At 43.5% G+C, this 21411-nt stretch overlaps 1 protein-coding gene across 1 annotated transcript in view; it reads right to left on the bottom strand.

The window, feature by feature from the left end:
- The window catches only part of ASPM (abnormal spindle microtubule assembly), a 201225-nt gene that overhangs the window by 116533 nt on the left and 63281 nt on the right, over positions 1–21411 (bottom strand). Inside the window, 7 exon segments of the mRNA XM_029618399.1 lie at positions 434–519; positions 606–751; positions 852–1027; positions 1171–1301; positions 5993–6134; positions 8459–8526; positions 17695–17940. Of these exon segments, the coding sequence (XP_029474259.1) occupies positions 434–519; positions 606–751; positions 852–1027; positions 1171–1301; positions 5993–6134; positions 8459–8526; positions 17695–17940 (995 nt within the window).

The raw sequence follows: 21411 nt of genomic DNA, 5'->3' as shown, positions 1-21411 counted from the left end.
TTTTAATGACTCACAGGTAGAGGCCAATATCAAGCCAATTGTTTCATCTGTGTAAACATAGAGCTTCCACAGCACAGAGTTTGAATACTTATGCAAGAATCATTTTTCAGTTTTTAATTTTATTTTAAAGAAATGCAAAGAAATAATGAATTGTACTTTGAATATTTAAGGGCATACTGGTTTGCAGTAAACATACTGTCTGGAACAATCTGTAAGTGTCATTTGTAAGCCACACAAATCTGCTGACTTTTTAGAGGTTGAATACTTTGCAAGCCATTGTATACTCATATACCTACAAAAACAGAAAACACTTTATTAATTTCATGTATCAGTCATTTAAAACACCTCCACTATTAACCTCCCACAACACACATCCCAAAGTTATTGAAACTCTCTTAAACAAAGGTCATGGCAAAATGTTTTAGGAAAATACCTGAAATGTAAAGGCAATCTTCCAGAGAAGAGCTAGGGTCTTTTCTCTATGTCTATCCACAATATCCCTGGAATCAATTGCAGTACCTACAAAGAAAGCCACCATAAATTAAAACCTGCAGAACTAAATATAAAATAAAATTCATTATTTTGTAATTAATTTTTTTTTTTACCATGTTCATCTTCCAACTGCACTCCCCACTCTTTAAGTGCTTGAAGGGCTAACTCAACATTGTGCTTTTTCTGAAGACGACTTACAACAGGAACCCTTAGCTTCTTTGACAGACTCCAGTTTTGCATAAGAAGTTCCACTACTCTTCTAATATTTAAAAAAAAAACAAAACAAAAAAAACAACAATTTTTACACAACCTGGAGGCAGTACAAAGCATTGTTTCAGCAAAGTTATTGTTCTACTTACACGAGGCGAACACCACATTGCAAATCTATGGCTAGATTTGTGACAGCAAAGTCAAATTCATCAAGTGGCGTTTGAACATGGCTAACAGGCAATCCAAGGAAGCTCAGATGACGAGATAGGTCACCTTCCCCACTAAGAAAATCTCGTGAAAAAGCCAGTAAAATATCTTTACTAGTCTAAGGAATAAAAATAAAGGTAAAAAAACAATGTAGTTATCTCGAGAGTAAACTTTAAAAAGTAGTACAGATTTACAAGGAACAAGGAAATATTTTGCAATATCCAAAAAATAAATGATATATTTTTTAGTTGGATACTGTACCTTAAACACTGCATCCTTGCAGAACAGACAAGGGTCATGATCAATAAGTCTAGACTTCTTAGCATGATCAAGGAAGAAAACCAGAAGCAATAATTTTTTCAGTGTAAATTTAGACAAAGCTACTTCATGACCTAAAAAAAATCCAAACACACACATGCATTAGAAATAAGAACATAAGAAATGCCATGCTGAGTCAGACCAAACCTCTTTTAAATCACGCTATGCTAGTTTTCTTGATCATTTATTTATTTTAACAGTTTTTTTATACCGACATTAAAATACACATCATATCGGTTTACATTATAACAGAAGGTGGAAAATACAGTGAACAGGGGAGGGGGGTGGACAACAAGCAAACAAGAATTAGAGGGGCTCTAACAGAGAGCCCGAAGCATAGCGGAACGAGAAGGGGGGATAGGGGGTTGGAATGAAACTATTTACAAAAATTGCAGGGTGGGTGTAACTTGTATCAGAGTTAATCTGGAAAGGCCTGGTGGAAGAGCCAGGTTTTTAGCATTTTTCTGAATTTAGTAGGGCATGACTCCAGATGGAGGTGAGAGGGCAGTGCGTTCCATTGGGTTGGACCGGCAATTGAGAGAGCACGGTCCCTGGTTGAAGTGAGTCGGGCCCTCTTGAGGGGTGGGACTTGCAGTGTACATTTGTGGTTTGCTCTGGTGGGGTGGGCAGATTGCATGAGACGGATCGGTTCACTGAGCCAAGAGGAGTTATCTTTGTAGATAGCTTTGTGTATGTTATGTATGTTGTACATAGAAGGAAGGAAAAAGTATTTTCTATGATTTCTTTTACATCTGCTGGTGCATGGAATGTCCACCTTATTTTAGTATTATTTGAAAGAGTAACTAACTGTTCTTTATTTACCAATTCCATCCCCATGCCTGGAGTTGCTCTTGTTAAGCCAATCGTCAAGGTAGGGGGAAGATGTGTACCCCTTGCCTACTGAAGTAAGCACCCACCACCGCCAGGCATTTTGTGAAGATGTGGGGTGCCGACGCCCGGCCAAAAGGCAGCACCCAATACTGATAGTGCTCCCCTTCTACCATGAATCAAAGATACCTCTGATCTGAGGGAGAAATGGTAATATGCGCATATGCATCTGAGATTGAGGGAGCACAGCCAATCCCCAGCTCTGAGGAAAGGAATCAAAGTTCCCAACGAGACCATCTTGAATTTTTCTCTGACAAGAAAACAGTTTAATGCCCTCAGATCTAGAATGGATGAAGGCCTCTGGTTTTCTTGGGAATCAGGAAATACCTAGAGTAGAAGCAGTCGCCCTGCTGGCCTGGCGGTACTAGTTTGACTACTCGAGCCACTAAGAGGGCGATGAGCTCTACTCGAAGTATTTGTTGGTTCTCTGAACATCTCCACCAAGGATACAGAGGAGAATGTGGAGGAGTCTGTTGGAAATGCAACCTGTACCCCTGCCACATGAGAGAGGATCCATTGGTCTGAAGTGACTGAAATCTACTGGTCGACAAAGAGCTGCAGGCGGCCCCCCACTGGGGAGGGGGGGCAGTGTCCCAGGGTAGGGTTTGCTGGCTCAAACCCCCCTCACCACCAGTCAAAACCACATGGTGGGATTCTGAGGTGGGGCAGGGGCCGGTCGAGGGGCACATGGCTGCCGTGCCTTTGGTCTAGCTGGTGCCTGCTAAGGTCTTTTTCCAGACACCGGCGGATAATACTTTCATGGCCAGTAGAAACAGCATCTTGTGTATTGCCTGGAAGGCTTCTTACCAGAGGGCTGGATATCAGAGGTGCTGGCTGACAACTGCTGAAGGGTTTTGTGATCATCCTTCAGCTGTGCTACCGCCTCGTTAATCTTGTCCCTGAAGAGGTTCCCCCCTGTATAGAGGAGGTCCGCCAGACGATCTTGAACTCCGGTATGGAGGTCAGAAGCATGAAGCCAGGCCATGAGACAAGCCCCAATGCCGGCCGCCGCAACCCTGATTTTGGTTTCAAATGTGTCATATGCAGAGCGGTCTCAGTGTTTGTCACACTCCAGGCCTTGTTGAACTACCTTATGTAAATCATCCTGAAACTGCTGTGGAAGGTATTCCACCAAACCTTGGACCTCTTTCCAGAGGTTTCTGGAGTATTGGCCCATATAAAGTTAATAGCAGGCAATCCTGGCTGCCAACATTGAGCCCTGGAATACCCACCGTCCAAGAGCATCCAGAGCTCTTTGCTCATGACCCAGGGGAGCCAAAGCATGAGTCTGGAACCTCTTTGCTTTCTTCAAGGCCGATTCCACCACTACCGACTGGTGTGGGAGTTGCTGGCGTTCAAAACCTGTGGTGGGCTGGACAAAATAGACAGCATCAGTCTTCCAGTTCATTGGTGGGATGGCGATGTGATGCTCCCAGAAACGGACGACTAGCTCCTTAAAAATGTTGTGTACTGGCACAGCCACCACTTCTTTAGGAATATCAATAAATTGTAGGATCTCTAACATTTTATGCCTGGAATCCTGCTCTATTAAGAGTTGGAAAGGTACCAACTCCGCCATGGCCTTTACAAATCCAGCAAACGTCGGATCCTTTGGTGGGGACTTACGCCTTTCCTCTGGTGGTCAGGGTTCGGAAGGCAAGTCCTTAGATTCATCTGTGGAGAAACTGATGCCTCTCCCTCCCAGGGATCGTAGGGGACAACCTCCTCCTTACTTTGGAAGCCTGGAGACACTTGAGGTGAAGCCCCTACTGGGGTCTTAAGCCGAGATCCCAAAGGCCTCGGGAACATCGGTGGGACTGAAGTAGGCATGAAGGCACAGGTGGAATCTGGGGGCGCACTGGCATCAATTGTTCCATAGGCGTCAGGAGTGCCGGGGAATCGATGGCTCCAAGGGTACTGGCCCCAAGGGCTAGTGCTGGTCGGGGTGTCGTGCACAGCCTGGGTGCTGCTGACCCCGATAGACCTTCCTCGTTCGAGGAATCACTCACTGGAATTGGAACTGGTGGAGGCAGCGGCGATGCACCCTTTCATTGAGAAGGGACTCAAGGCATCGGGGTGGCTGCATCGGTAAGACACAAAGCAGCAGGTATAGCTGCTATAACAGAGGCGCAAACACCAATGGAGTTGGCTCCTGTGGCGGTCGCAGAGGCTCAATGCCCTTCAAGGCCCGGCCGACTGCCAGTCGCACACACCTCTTCAACTCCTCCTCAAAGGCTGCCGAAGAAAGGACGGCTTGAAGAGGCGGCAATGGATTCGGATCGAGGGGACTGAATCCTTCACCAGTATCGGTAGGGATCGCCGAGGTTCCTCAGGTTGCCGGAGGGGACAAAATCCTCTGCTCGGGACCACTTTGGGGGAGGCATGGACAATATCCTCGAGGATGAAAACCGATGCTGGTACTCCCTGGACTTTTCCCGGTGCTCACCCCTGCCATTCCCCGGAGCAGAGGGAAATGGAGATGAATCGGGTCTGGAACGTGAGGATATGGACCTCACTCAGTCCCCCGCTCCTACTTCTGGACCGGGGCTCAGTAGCAGAGGGGACACAGAGGGGGGGGGGGGGTCGTAGCCAAGACTCACTTACCCTGCGGTGTCGAAATCCCGGATGCCAAGGGTACCGATTTCTTAGCTCTGAACAGCTTCTCCATTTTGTCCAGGCGTGACAGACAACTCTTGGGGGTCATTTGGGCATAAAGATCATAGCCACGGACATCATGCAATGCCCCCAGGCACAGGACACAGACCTCGTGGGGGTCTGTGATGGACATGGTCTGGGGGCAACGGTGGAAGCAAGATGATGCCATGGAAAAAAATGCGGTGCACAGTTGATGCTCGCAAACACTGGGAGGAGACACCTTCGGTAATCGACCGCAGGCTACCAAAGAAACTTACCGATACCAAGAGGAAAAAAAACAAACCAAAAACGCACAGAGGGACCAGACAGGCATTGGGAAAGAAGAAAAAAAAGTTGTTTTCCCACAGCAACTTCAGCTTCTCGGAAAGAGACTGAAGAGGGATCCTGCGTGGACATGTGAATAATTACATGCTGGGCATGCTCAGTATGTAATTCAAAGTTTCTAGAAACTTTGACAAAAGGTTTCTGTGCTGGGCTCCATCCACACATGGGTGACATGTGTGGTAGTCCTCACACATGTCACCCATGTGTGAGGACTACCATCCTGCTTGTCCTTGGAGAACTAACTGTTCCTTATTTACCCATTCCACTCATGATTTTATAAACTTCTATTATATCCCCTCTCAGTTGTCTCTGCTTCAAACTGAAGAGCCCTAACTAGTTTAGCCTTTCCTCATAAGGAGCCATTCCATCCCCTTTATCATTTTTGAGCCCTTCTCTGCACCTTGCCCAGCTGTGCTATCTTTTTTGGAATGGGGTGACCAGAATTGCAAGAATTTTTCCAATGTAGCTATGTTCCCAGAATCCTCCACAATAAAGACCAGGGTAAAGAACTCATTCAGTTTTTCTGCTGTTTTATCATCCCCGACCATACTTAACGCTCGGTCATCTAGCAGCCCAATTGACTTTCTCACAGGCCTTCTGCTTCGAAAATACTTGGTGGGGGGAGGGGTGGGGGGACACCCAACATTTTTTGCTTCTATATCAAGCTTGTTAAATTCTCTCTTAGCCTGTCTTACTGTTTTGCATCTAACTTATGTTCCTGCCTGTTTTCTTCATTTGGGACTATTTTCCATATTTTGGAAAAATGCCTATTTCACCTTGCCATTAAAACCATGCTGACAGACAGTTGGTCTTCCTTTGACCTCTGTTAATTCATGGAATACTTTCTGATAACCTTGTGCATGAGCATAAAAAAACACTGCATTAGCAATATAGTTACCATCCCGATAAAGGTGTGGAACAGTGGGGTGTCTGTATTCTGCTGCTATATCAGGGTTCCAAAGCACACGATTCAAAATAAACATTGCCAGTCCCATAACATCACTGTTACTCTCCAAGGAAATTAGTTCTCCATATACTGTCTAAAGTGAAAAGAATAAAACAAAATAAACTGTTTAACCCTTAATTGGAACTCAAAGTGCACAATGCTGCTCCTAAAACTAGAAATACTCTACTTCTTATTGAAGCTACAATCTAAAATTAAGGGCATAAATCCAAAAGCATTAAATTAAAAAGATAGGTCTCAACACAACTTGTAAATCTTTGAATTCAACTGGGAATTTAGGCTTCTGTACAGGTTCCATGTATGTTTTAATTTTGAAAATAAGTTAACAACTCCGATGTGCACTCAAGAACAAGAGTCAATAATTCAGATTTTTACATTAGGATTAGACAGCCCTTTCAGGCATTTAGTCAATAGTTTAAAAAAAAAGAAAAAAAAAAAAAAAAAAAAAAGGTAATCTTTTTACATTTGAGCTCCAGTTTCTGCAGACTCTCTTAAACAGGCAATACACAGAGCAATTATTATAAAGGCAGATATTGGTATTCTAGAAGATACAAAGAAATATAATCTTGCTAAGATATTTTACAGTTTATAGCACTTAATGGATCCACGGTGTTTATTCCATTTCCCTTTGAATTAGTTTACTGTTTCCGTCCTCACCACTTCTTCCGGAAGGGAATTCAAAGCACCCACCACCCTCTCTGTGAAGAAATATTTCACAATGTTGGTTCTCAGTCAACCCTTGGAGTTTCATTTTGTGACCCTAGTTCTAGTTTCCTTTTCAAAAGAAAAGGTTCAAAGTTCATGCATCATTAAAACCTTTCAGGTATCTGAAGGTCTGCTTCATATTTAATTAGACATTTGATATACTGTCATTCAAAATAAAGATCACAACAGTTTACAAAAGTAACATTCATACTAAAAATCTACACGACAGGGGATAATATAAATCTTCTGAGATGTAGATATCTCTTCTTTCAGGGTATACATATTCAGATCCTTCAGCCTCTCCTCCTTTCTGATAGACTCCACACCATTTTGGTCACCCTTCTCTGTGACGCCTTTCCTATCCTTCTTGAGATATGGGCTCCAAAACTGAACACATTACTCCAGGTGGGGCTTAACCAAGGACTTGTAAAGGTCAGTACCTTTTTCTTACTTAAAAATTCAAAGACTCTGCAGTGACTTCAGCCTCTCAGGCCAAGCCAGCTCCAGCAAGTCCAGCAATGGCTGCCCAGGCCAACCCAGCAACTTTGATGGGTTTTCTCCATGATCAGCCAATTCCTACTATGACTACGCTCCAAGCTGAGCAAGCTCCTGCCATGTCCCAGCAATGCCAAGTTGAGTCACTTCCTACCACAACTCCATTCCAAATCAATCCAATTCCTGGAACTGGCTCCGCTCCAAGTCAAGTCAGTTCCTGCCATGACTCCGCTTCAGATCATGTCTGCTCCTTCGTTGACTTAATTCCAGGGAATGTCAGCTCCTGCTGTGACTGCTTGAACCAGTCTCTCTGATGACTGTTACTGGCTACACCAGCTACTCCTGTGATGATTCTGCTCCAGGTCATGCAAAAGTGGCCAAAAATTCCATGAATCAGGTTGTTCTCGGCATGCTCATTGTACCTAGTCAAAGTTCTAGAAACTTTAACTTTTACATATTGGGGCTCCATCTGATTATGTCACCCATGTGTGAGGACTATCATCCTGCTTGTCCTCGGAGAAAGAATTGTATTGAGCTCTGAGAGCTAGGTCCATGTCGGTGCTATAATATGACATCTCTCTCACATTATGGCAAATTCATGCCTGCAGGTCAATAGAGAACCAGCCAAATCTCTTCCAAAGTGATAATCTGCAACCTATCCAAAAATTGCCCCACTTCTTAGATGGCAAGGTAGAAGTAAGGATCTCTACTGACAAAAGGCCCAACCAACCTTACTGAACTTCCAGGTGTCTTGGCAGGGTTTTCAGTATTGCACGCTACTGATGCTGCCTACCCGCTAAGTTCTCCCAAAATCAGAATATCATCTGGTGACCTTTCTACCACAATGCTGGTTCCAGCATCTTCAAATTTCAGACCAGCAGTGTGTTGTTCAGCAATGATATGAACCAACATGGGGAAGGGCATGTTTCACTTGTCCTGGCTGAGTTACTGGGACAATGGACACCATTGGATCAAGGGGTAACAAATCTATCCAGAGAACCAGGTTGAGTAATACCAGAAAGTCTGGAGTTTACCCTTGCACGTTGCAAGATTAAAGAGAAAAACTTCAGTCGCAGAAAAGGAAGGCATGTCAAACAGACCCAAATGACATTACCAACATACCACCATATTGGATTTTGCAATACTACACTTCAATAAGATAGATTTCTAAAGTACCAAATACAAATATTTTTCTCTTACCTCTAGACCAATGCGGAGCCATAATGGATTGTAAGACAAAAGCCAGTTTAGGACTTTCTGGCGTTCACCTGTAGAGAACATTTGAAATTAAAAACAAATAACTATATCTTTCTATCTCATTGGCAATTGCTTTATCTGTCAGTTTATTGGAAGACTCAAGTATTTCATTATCTGTGACAACCCAGGCAATATCCAAACTTGAATGAAGCTTTAAAGAGTCGATGACTTACTGTCAATCTCTTTGTAAATCAAACTCAGTTAGTAACCAACCATCTGTAAAATTTCACCTATGTATGTAACACTCTAACCTTTACATTTTTAAAACTGATCTGCTTCAAAGTGGTTAATTAATTTAAGATTTTCTATAGCCATGAAAGGCACAATAGAAAAAAAAAGTTGCTTAACAGTAAAGGGTGCTCTCCATGGATAGTAGGGCATTCAGCTATATAAATGAGTGGCATCTAAAGCTGCTGATGCAGAGCATTTTCTAGATAGCTCTGATAATAGCTTCCAAGGTGTTTCATGGGCACAACTGGAAATTCCCACCAAGCCAAAGTCCCACGGGTCCTGCTCAGTCTTATGTAAATAACTGAAGAGACAAACTCCAAGAGGAGAAGGGTGGAAATGTGTGGCTGAATAGGCTTTGGTCCACAGAGAACATCCCTTACAAGAAAGCAATTGTTTAGACAATAAACAGGCAGGATGAATTAGTCTCATGAGTGGGAATCCTGCTAACACATCAAAAAGGCAAAAAAAATGTTAGGAAATATTTGGAAAGGAAGAGAACAAAACTAAGAATATCATAATGCCCTTGTATAGATCCATGGTTTGACAGCATCTTGAGTACTGTGTACAGTTCTTGTCACCCCATCTTAAAAAAAAAATAGCAGACATAGAAAGGTACAGAGAAAGATGACAAAAATGATAAAGCGGATGGAAAGCTCCCTTATGGAGACAGGCTAAACAGATTAGGACACTTGAGCTTGGAAGAGAGACAACAGAGTGATGCAGAACAGGTAAATAAGTAACATTTATTTACCCTTTCAAAACACTAGGACTAGGAAACACTACATGAAACTAGCAATCAGCAGATTTAAAACAAATTGTACGCAGTATTCTTTAACTCTGCACACACTCAAGCTATATAATTTGTTGATAAAGATGTTTTTAAGGCAATTAACATAGTGGGGTTCAAAGGAGGATTGGACAAGTTTCTGAAGCAAAGGTAAACAATAATTAGCCAGGCAGAGTTGTGAAAGCAGCGCTTATCCCTGAGGTTGAGCGTATAACCAAAGATTGATTATTGGGGATCTGATGGGCACTTGTGACCTGGACTGACCACTGTCCAAAGCTTAATGCTGGACTCTATCTGACCCAGCATAGCACTTATGTTCTTATGGGAACCGAGCTGTCCATCAGACCCAGCTGCAAAGAGGAGAGAAATATCAGGTTACTAAACTTTTCCACATGCTTCACCATTAGGAAAGCCAAAATATCAATCTAAAAATCAGGAAATAGCAGATCTTGTTTGGAAGTAATCTAACAGCAAGAGCATGCTCTCTAGGCTTTCCTGATGACTCACTGGGGAATGGGGGTCAAGTGATGCTGCATAGCAAGGAAGACTTTAGCTTGAGCTCAGTGCAAAGAGCATCCACACAGAGTCTCTGTGTCAAGACACTGATCCTGGCTTCGATCTTTTCTCTGCCAAGGCATGGGTAAGTTTTTAAGATCACACCGCAACTGATGCTAGGGTGCCTGTTGCGAGTTCCAAATGAGGGTCTTAAGGACCCTCTTGTCCAACTTTCTTTTGAAAACTGCCAATACCTGAATGAGATCAGTAAGAAATACAACATCCTGCTAGTTAAGGGAGGAAGGTAGTAATGGCCATAGACTAGACTTCTGGAGGCTGAAACAGCTGGATTTCTAGACAGACAATTGAGCTGTCTTCTTGGCAGAGCAGCTTGAGAGTAAGGATCAATGTGGCCAGTCTCCTTGCTCTTGAATTCTTGCCTCTATGCATATCAGCTAAACAATGAAGAACCCTTCTCATCACGTGAAGGGTTTGCAAGTGATAAGTGCTAGGGGTGTGATACCCCCAGCTGGGTTTGCTAACAGGTACATAATGGGGATGCTCCGTCCCTACCCAGGTCTGCAGCTGTCATAGCGGGTGTGTTCTTCTTGGTGAACAGAATGGGTGAGCTTATTAAACGCAGTGCCACTTAGCTGAGTTTAGCATTAGATGCAGTAACACCTTTCAGTTTTTAACCATTTTCTTTCAAAACTAATGGTTCTTATCTGCTAATTTTCATTCTTGGAATACAGATCAGTCCAGATGCATGGGTTTTGCATACCCACAAGCAGATGGAGACAGAGAGCAAAAGCTTTACTGACACTGTGACTTAACAGTGTGCCACCTGCAGTCCCTCAGTATGACCTGTACCCAAGCCAAGATAAGATTAAATCATAAACAACTTCCCACTTTCAATATGAGTAGGGGAACGGTTGAGACACCAACTTGGAGCCCTTTTGTCTAAAAGAGAGATTGAATATTCCCAAACTGAAAATAAATTCTTACTATCTACACACAGAAAACAAAGCTATCTTTACAAAGAGGGCTGGACTCTGGACTGATCTGTGGTATTCCAGGAATGAAAATTAGTAGATTAGAACCAATTTTCAAACCCAGGATCAGTCCAGGATCAGGGTGGAAAACAAAGACCAGCTCGCAGCACACACTATTCAAAAATCATTTCCAGTGTCCAAACATCCAGTTGGTTATGCCTTATTAACGTGTGCAGAGAAGACCTGGTCACTACCAGACAGAACTGTGGGGAAACCTACTGATACAGCCCAGGACACTGCCTGTACCTTAATAGAATGGGCCCTTAGCCTCACCAGGATCAGCCATCCTTTGCAAACATAAGCTGACATAATGCCCTCCCTTAACCAACATGCAATGGTTGTTTTAGAAACTTTAGTCCCATTACTCATGCCACCAAATAGAACAAAAAGATGATCTGACCTACGAAAACTAAATAGTGCAATGGACCCAACGCTCCTCTAACAAGCGAAGTTCTTTTGCATGCATAGAAGAGTCCAAATTCCAAAAAGCGGGACGTTCCACCATCTGAACTAAGGTGAAGAGAAGATACTATTTTTGGTAAAAAGGAAGGCACTGTGCACAAAGACACCCCTCCAAAATCTGATGACAAGGGTCCCTACAACACAATGCTTGAAACTCTGTAATCCTCCTGGCCCAACAAATGGCCTTTCGGAAAACCACCTGTAATGTAGAGTACTTCAGTGATGCCTTTCTCAATGGCTCGAATGAAGGGTCACCAAGAACCCGCAACACCAGATTAAGGTTCAAGGGGGCCAATGCAATATAAATCACGGAAAGCAGGCGCTGAAAAGTCAGCGCCCGCTTTCCTAACATGCGCATGGCGCCCGCAAGGGGGGCACCATACAATATCTAAATTAAGGGGTCGCGCTAGCAAGGAGGCGCTAGGGTCGCTTGCACGACCATAACACCTCCTTGCTAACGTGACCCTGCCACGGCTGCCGGTTATGAAGACCGACGCCGGTAAACTCGGCATCTGTTTTCATAACCTGCCGAGTTTATCGGCGGCCATTATTACTGGCAGATGGCCAGTTATGAAAACAGATGCCGAGTTTACCGGCATCGGTCTTCATAACTCGGCAGTCTGCCGAGTTTTTTTGTTTTTTTTTACTTAAAAAAAAAAGAATAGAAAAGCAGTTTTTTCTGCTTTTCTGTACTTCTTTTAGCTAAGCGATAAATGTGCATCTGAGACGCACATTTATTTTTTTGCATGCGGAATGAGCAATAGGCTTATACACATGCATTTGCATGTGATGAGCGTCATTACATTCACTCCACGTCCGAAGTGGGTTAAATAGGCGTTAATCCACCCCCTAATGCAATAGGGGGATTAGCGCCTATTTAACCCGTGGAGTGCGGGTTATACAGTGTGCTCGGCTGAGCGCACTGTATTGCATTGGCCCCAATGAGGGGGAACACTCGCCTCAGAGACTGTAAATACTTCATCCCTCGAAGAAAATGGACCACATCTGGATGTGATGCCAGGGATAAGCTTGCACCTTATCATTAAGACAGCCCAAGGTTGCCACCTGGATCCTTACAGAATTGAATGCAAGCCCTTTCACTAGACCATTCTGCAAAAAAAAAAAAAAAAAAGAAAGAAAAACACACCACATAGAATGTGAGACACGAAAGCTCGAACAGTCAAACAGGCACAAAATTCTCCTTAAGGTACCATGTCTCGAACACTCTCCATACCCTGACAAAAGGCAAAGAAGAAGGTCTCCTAGCCTGCAATAAGGTGATAATAACCTCCTCTGAATATCCTTTCAGTTGCAATCAATACTTTTCCAAGACCAGGCCATGAGACAAGAGCAAGCCACTTGAGCCAAGGAGACTGGCCCCTGGTGGAGCAACTTGAGAAGATGCCCCAATCTGAAAAAAACATCCAATGTAAGATTTACTAAGTCTGCAAACCATGGCCAACATGGCTAATCCGGAGCCATGAGAATCACTCTCACTGTGTGACTCATTACGCCTTAGCACCCTTCTTATTAGAAGCCAAGGAGGGAAGACGAGTAACAGAATCCAGGACAGCCACAGGAGAACAAGAGTATCGAGGTGCTCTGTTCCGATCTCCCACTTGCGACTGAAAAAGCGGCATGCTTCGGCAGTCTGCTTTGATGGTAGCTGGGTCTGAAACTCCTCCAACTGAGGATCCCAGCAGGCCAGAAGCCCCCTCAGAAGAGAACACATGTGAGCGAACACCCAGGGAACAGGGTCAAGAGTAGACACATTGGAACCCAGGATATGGAAATAATCTCAGACTGGGTGCAGAAAGCTGCAACAACCTATGGACTCTTGCCTGCAGTTTCCAAATCCTCTCCTCTGAGAAAGATACTTTGCCTAGAGCAATATTGAAGCAGGCTCTTAACAACTAGGTCCGAGCCAATTTGCTCTTTGCCAGATTCACAACCCAGCCCAGTGTCTGCAATCTCCGCAGAATCTGCTAAAACGAGCTGTGACAGACCCCCTTCCACTTTGTCCAAATAAGCCAGTTGTCTCGATAAGGATACACCAAATTTCCTTCCCTACAAAGTGCCGCAGCTACCACCTTGGTAAACTTCGGACTTCCCAATGATCCACCCCTTTTCAAACAACTGCAACAACCGAGCACGGTCTCCATCAAAAAACAAAGAACCTTTAGGGTCACATTCACCCTCTGGAGGTCTAGGATGGGCCGATAGGTACCACAAAGTAGATGGAATACCTTTCTTTGCCCCGCTCCACTGAGAGCATGGGGACTATCGTCCCCAAATGCTGCAGCTGATCTAGTGTGACATGAATACCTTCTTGCTTGCCTTTGGAGGTGTGGAGAGAAACTATGAAAACTTCGCTGACCGGGCGAGCAAATTTCTAAGAGCCCTCATAACTGACATTGTGGTCCTCTCATAAAAAAAAAAAAAGGCCAACTTTCCCCTAAGGACTCCTGGGAAAGAGTGAACCAGGCATCTGTCAATGTGTGAACTTTCCTGTGTGTATCAGGACTGAAGTCTTCATGGACTGGCTCATTTGTTCCACGAAAGCACTGGGCCTTGAAATTCGGAAGGTCCCCTATCCAGGTGATACAGCCTTGCCTCTTGGTAGTTTTGTCTTCGCAGGAAAGTCTTCCTAGATCCCTTGGGCTTATCATCGCACATAGATTTTCCTCAGTGCTTCACTAGCTACACCAGACATTCTCCAAACCAAAGCCTGTCTTTAAAGGTAAGACTACAGAGCGATGACTTGAAACAGACTCCACCACCCTAGAAGTCTTCTGGCCAAACAACCTACATCATATCTCAGGCCGAAGCATGCAACTCAAACAAGGCATTACTAATAAAGACTACCTCAGCCTCCAACTGCTCAGCCTGTTTGGGAGATAGTGGTGCTCCTGCCCCCTTCACCTGCAACTTCTGAAATCAGGATAGCCATGTTACTAGCACCCCCTCATTCCCACCCCAAGGGAGGAAATGGTCCCACCAAAGATCTATCAAGGAATACTGAGGAACAGCACCTTGTCCTGTTTGTACACAGTAAACCCAGGGACCATGCATTTCCAACCTAATCAGGAAGATGAAAAAATGGCAACCGTTCCCACACTCTTCTACACAAATGCGGCAGACTTGAAATAAGCCCTGTGGGACACAAAGGAACTGACCGAGGTCGGGACCGTGGTGGGGAGGTCGATGACTCTCCCCAGACAGTGCCCTTCCTTCAGCACCAGGGACATTGTTTCCTTGGCAAAGGTATCCTCCCCTTTGCCTCAATAGCTCGAACCCCAAAGCTATCCTTTCCACTGTTAGCATACAGCCTGCAGAAGACAGATACCCTTGGTATCCACATGCTGAGCAGCACTTCTCACTCTTGACAGCCACCGCCATTATGGCTCCCATGCGGCTGGGGAAATTTCCACGCTCACTTCAGTTCCAAACAAACCATCGCTGCATCTGCACCCAGCTGCACCACAGCCTGTTCCATAGAGCAATCTTAATGCTCTCCGTAGTATTTCCCCCTAGAGACACACCAGCTTGCTGACTCCTGTCCTGGTGTAGCTTCTTTTTCCAATGGTATTAGAACATAAGAACATGCCATACTGGGTCAGACCAAGGGTCCATCAAGCCCAGCATCCTGTTTCCAACAGTGGCCAATCCAGGCCATAAGAACCTGGCAAGTACCCAGAAACTAAGCCTATTCCATGTTACCGTTGCTAGTAATAGCAGTGGTTATTTTCTAAGTCAATTTAATTAATAGCAGGTAATGGACTTCTCCTCCAAGAACTTATCCAATCCTTTTTTAAACACAGCTATACTAACTGTACTAACCACATCCTCTGGCAACAAATTCCAGAGTTTAACTGTGCGTTGAGTAAAAAAGAACTTTCTCCGATTAGTTTTAAATGTGCCACATACTAACTTCATGGAGTGCCCCCTAGTCTTTCTATTATCCGAAAGAGTAAATAACTGATTCACAATAACCCATTCTAGACCTCTCAGGATTTTAAACATCTCTATCATATCCCCCCTCAGCCATCTCTTCTCCAAGCTGAAAAGTCCTAACATCTTTAGTCTTTCCTCATAGGGGAGCAGTTCCATTCCCCTTATTTTGGTAGCCCTTCTCTATACCTTCTCCATCGCAATTATATCTTTTTTGAGATGCGGCGACCAGAATTGTACACAGTATTCAAGGTGGGGGTCTCACCATGGAACAATACAGAGGCATTATGACATTTTCCCTTTTATTCACCATTCCCTTTCTAATAATTCCCAACATTCTGTTTGCTTTTTTGACTGCCGCAGCACACTGAACTGACAATTTCAATTTGTTATCCACTATGATGCCTAGATCTTTCTTGGGTTGTAGCACCTAATATGGAACCCAACATTGTGTAATTATAGCATGAGTTATTTTTCCCTATATGCATCACCTTGCACTTATCCACATTAAATTTCATCTGCCATTTTAATGCCCAGTTTTCCAGTCTCACATGGTCTTCCTGCAATTTATCACAATCTGCTTGTGATTTAACTACTCTGAACAATTTTGTATCATCTGCAAATTTGATTATCTCACGCGTCGTATTTCTTTCCAGATTATTTATAAATATATTGAAAAGAAAGGGTCCCAATACAGATCCCTGAGGCACTCCACTGCCCACTCCCTTCCACTGAGAAAATTGTCCATTTATTCCTACTCTGTTTCCTGTCTTTTAGCCAATTTGCAATCCACGAAAGGACATCGCCACCTATCCCATAACTTTTTACTTTTCCTAGAAGCCTCTCATGAAGAACTTTGTCAAACACCCTCTGAAAATCCAAGCATGCTACATCTACTGGATCACCTTTATCCACATGTTTATTAACTCCTTCAAAAAAGTGAAGCAGATTTGTGAGGCAAGACTTGCCTTGGGTAAAGCCATGCTGACTTTGTTCCATTAAACCATGTCTTTCTATGTGTTCTGTGATTTTGATGTTTAGAACACTTTCCACTATTTTTCCTGGCACTGAAGTCAGGCTAACCAGTCTGTAGTTTCCCGGATCGCCCCTGGAGCCCTTTTTAAATATTGGGGTTACATTAGCTATCCCTCCAGTCTTCAGGTACAATGGATGATTTTAATGATAGGTTACAAATTTTTACTAATAGGTCTGAAATTTCATTTTTTAGTTCCTTCAGAACTCTGGGGTGTATACCATCTGGTCCAGGTGATTTACTACTCTTCAGTTTGTCAATCAGGTCTACCACATCTTCTAGGTTCACTGTGATTTGATTCAGTCCATCTGAATCATTACCCATGAAAACCTTCTCCAGTACGGGTACCTCCCCAACATCCTCTTCAGTAAACAGCGAAGCAAAGAAATCATTTAATCTTTCCGCAATGGCCTTATCTTCTCTAAGTGCCCCTTTAACCCCTCGATCATCTAACGGTCCAACTGACTCCCTCACAGGCTTTCTGCTTCGGATATATTTAAAAAAGTTTTTACTGTGAGTTTTTGCCTCTATGGCCAACTTCTTTTCAAATTCTCTCTTAGCCTGTCTTATCAATGTCTTACATTTAACTTGCCAACGCTTATGCATTATCCTATTTTCTTCTGTTGGATCCTTCTTCCAATTTTTGAATGAAGATCTTTTGGCTAAAATAGCTTCTTTCACCTCCTCTTTTAACCATGCTGGTAATCATTTTGCCTTCTTTCCACCTTTCTTAATGTGTGAAATACATCTGGACTGTGCTTCTCGAATGGTATTTTTTTTTTTTTTAAACAATGACCACGCCTCTTGCACACTTTTTACTTTTGTAGCTACTCCTTTCAGTTTTTTTCTAACAATTTTTCTTATTTTATCAAAGTTTCCCTTTTGAAAGTTTAGCACGAGAGCCGTGGATTTGCATACTGTTCCTCTTCCAGTCATTAATCCTTTCTTTCCCCTCTCCTACCTATTTTCTCCCCTCTCCTCTTTCCATTTCCCTTTCTCTCTTCCTAGTCTTCCTAAATTCATATTCATAGTGTCTCCCATTATTGTACATATGTATATATTTACAAATCTTGTTTATATGTATATTCTTGCAAATCTTGTTTATAGTTTTCTATAACAGCTTTACTTAAAAACAAACAAATTCAGACTATTTTCCACATTTTCTTACCAATATCTTTCCAAAGATGTCTATCCTCTCTAACAAGGAGTCGCTTAGCCTCAATCTCAATTTCCAGTCTTTTAATCGCTTTGACCATCAGTTCTGAAGTAAATAAACGGCAGGCTGTCCGGCGTAGTTTGTTTAATCTACATCGAGCTGTATAGGCTCTAAGGGACATTTCCTCCTTGGTGGGAGCTTTAGGAACACTAGTTTTATGATGATTCTCTGCTCCCAAGATAAGCGTAGCTGCATTCACTGAATAGGGAAAAATATTAAAACAAATGATGTATTAATCTACAATTAGAATAGATAAATAATGCTATGTAATCAAATACTGAATAATATAGTAAACAAGAATATCAAATATTGTAATTGCAATGTTAGTTCACTTGAATACATGTAAATAAAGCTTAAATATAAACAATATATATAAGGCAATACCATTTTTACTGAACTTAATACATTACTTGAATACCTTTCAGGAGCTAATACTCTTTTCTTTGGTCAGAAGAGAAACAAAACAGATGATGTATCAGACCCATGAGAGGGAAAATTAACTCCCAAAAGCTAGTCAGTTTATTTAAGCCAATAAAAAGGAATATAAACATACCTATCTATAAATCTATAATATTTTATTTGTTAACATTTCCAGAAAAATCAAGACACTAAGAAAACACACTGTACTTGTACATTTTAATTAGCAAAGACAACTATAAGACAGTTTTAAAATCTCCTGCAGTCTTCATTTACAGAATATTACGCTATTTTAATTATTCTTCTAAAGAAAAGTAATGTTTGCTCTCTGATGATAGAAATTTAATGGAGTCACACACATGGTCAAGCATTTTGCATCTAGAAAATTTTCCAGAAAAAAACTAGGGGACTCATACAACATTATGCTAACTGCCACTCAGCTTAACAAGTAGCAAACATAGGGCTAGATTTTCTATCGTCGCACGACTGTGAATCACGCGGTACCGGAGGGCGGGCCTGCGAAAGCCGGCAGCGATCGCACCACCGCGGTGCGATCACTGCCGGCTTTCGCAAACCAATAGTGCCACCGTGAAAGGTGGTGCTATTGGGCGCGTTGCTGAGGGCGATAAGGCTCCTTTCCTTTTCGCAGTCAGCGGTCTCTGCAGCGTCCGCCCCGGTGCCGCCACAACTCCTCCCCTTCCAGTGCAGACGCCGCCCAGAACCTGCCCCGATCTAGGTATCGCACGCGAAAAGGGTCTTTTCGTGTGCAATCTTTTAGAAAATGACTCCCATAGAAAAGGATAAACAACTCCTCCAAAAGAAGGGAAGGAGGGATTGTTGTGACTTCACTGACTCACTGTCAGGGAAAGCAAAGTTGTTTAACAGTAACCGGTGTTCTCCGAGGACATGACTGACATCTGATGGAGCCCAGCATGGTAAACATGTGAAAGTTACTAGAACTTTGAATGAGCTTCTATGAGCATGTATTATACTATAAGGCAGGTATAGGGGTGCAGGGATGTGTCTACTACAAGACACTACCAGCTGCCCTCCCACTTTACTTTCAATCCTAAGTCAGGGTGAGGGTCTTTCTGACCTCTGCTTGCTTGCTGTCCCTGACACTTACTTAGAATCTTAAGTCACTGCCTCTCTGTCTGCTTTATATTTGTACAGGAACTGAAACAGCCATTGGCTTAAAATTTGATTTTTGACACACCAACCCACAAAACCGGTCACACATTATTATTATTAATCAGTATTTTGAAAACATTCGCATCCCATGGTCTGATCATTTGATATATACTTTGCTGTTAATAAAAAAGCCCCAAGAAAATTATTCTAAAGAAAATAAGATTGAGTTTGCATTTCAAAAGCCTATTAGCTTTGATAATTTAATGGAGCATTTACCTGAAGTGTTGGCACAGCTAGAATTAACTAATATTGAGAAGGTAGTGGCTTAATGGTATGAGTTATTACAGGCTCTTGCTGATAAATTGTTTTCTAATTACCGGACAGAGTTTAACATACCGTATTTTTCGCACTGTAAGACGCACCTGACCAAAGGACGCACCTAGGACTTAGAGGAGGAAAATTAAGAAAAAAAAAATTCTGTCCCCATGATGGGCTCTATACGGAGCTCCCCCCTGGTGGCCGTCCGTGGGATTTTTTTTTTGTTTTGTTTTTTTATAGTAAGGCAGAGAACATCCACACAGGTACTCACACTCACTGGTTTTCTGTCCCTCACATACATACATAGGCTCTTTCACATTCACTAGCTCTCTTCACATATACACATACCCACAGACAATCACACACTCAGACTCTCTCCCTCATACACGCAGCTCTCTCACACCAGTTATAATTTTAAAATTTCATGACTGCTCCAGAGTTCAATAATAAATAGTCAGGGCTATATTACATTGATTAGGAGAGCAATTGCTCCTAATATTTCAACAGGTAGTCACTTAATCAGCACAGGCAGTAATTTTATTTGCTGGTCTGTGTCATGTGTCCTCCATCCTAGGCAGTATACCACCCCCATGACCCTCCAATACATCCAAACCACAACGAGTGAAGTTCTTACTTTGGACTGCAAGTGAGAGCCTCCGACGGCAGAGCCCGAGCTCCCCGCCGGTTCCAGGTGCATCTCACTGCAAGATCGGCGTGGCGCAGGTCAGTCATCACCTGTTTGAACCGCGTGGGCTACGGAGGCCCCTCCAGTTCAAACAGATCCCTGCCAGTCTGCTGTTTCCGCGGTGCAGCTTGCTGCGAGGGTCGCTGCGGCGCAGGTCAAATGCCAGCCGTCTGAACTGGAAGGGCCTCCATAGCCCATGCAGGTCAAACAGGTGATGTCTGACCTGCGCCGCGGCGACCCTCGCAGCAAGATGCACCGCGGGAACAGCAGACCGGCAGAGAGCTCAAGTTCCGCCGGCAGAATACACACGCCTACACCACCATGCTGATTGGGCGGAGTTGGGAGGAGGCGGGGGATGGCGGGCGAGAAGGAGAGCTGCTACATTCGCTCCATAAGATGCACCCACATTTTCTCCCCATTTTTTGGGGAAAAAAAGTGCGTCTTATGGAGCGAAAAATACGGTAACATTCCAACATTCCCAAAGGTGGATGCATCTGAAGTTAACGTCACTTGCATAATCGGTTGTTGGAAAGGTAGGCCTGTGAGCAAATTGTCCATGTTTGTCCACCATAGGAGCGAGGTCCGTAGTTGCTGAGTTACTTGAACTGGATAAGACAGTGGTTGAATGGCTTGTATCCATTGGTTTCTGAATGTCCACTGAGTAATTCTCATGGTTAATCTGGCCATAGGAGTGACGTGAACTGTGGAGGCCATGTGACCCAAAAGAGTGAGACATTGATGAGCTGTTATTTGCGTGCGTGAGCGGAGAGTCTGCTAATGAGGCGAGTGTCTGTGCACGGTCTTTTGGAAGGAAAGCTTTTGCCTTTATGGTGTTTAATTCTGCTCCGATGAATTGTAACAGGTGAGATGGTGTGAAGTGGGATTTCTGGTAGTTGATGAGGAATCCTAACGAATGGAGTAGAGTTATTGTGAGCTTGAGAGAGTTGAGAGCGCCTTGTCTTGTTTGGCTTCTGATGAGCAAATCGTCCAGGTAAGGAAACACATGCACGCCCTCCTTGTGCAAGTGGGCAGCTGCCACTGCCAGGCACTTTGTGAATACTCGAGGTGCTGAGGCAAGACCGAATGGTAGCACCTTGTATTGGAAATGTTGAGTTCCT

This window comes from Rhinatrema bivittatum, chromosome 10 (assembly GCF_901001135.1).
Source record: "Rhinatrema bivittatum chromosome 10, aRhiBiv1.1, whole genome shotgun sequence".
Lineage (NCBI taxonomy): Eukaryota > Metazoa > Chordata > Amphibia > Gymnophiona > Rhinatrematidae > Rhinatrema > Rhinatrema bivittatum.
This window is presented reverse-complemented; position numbering and strand designations above follow the sequence as displayed.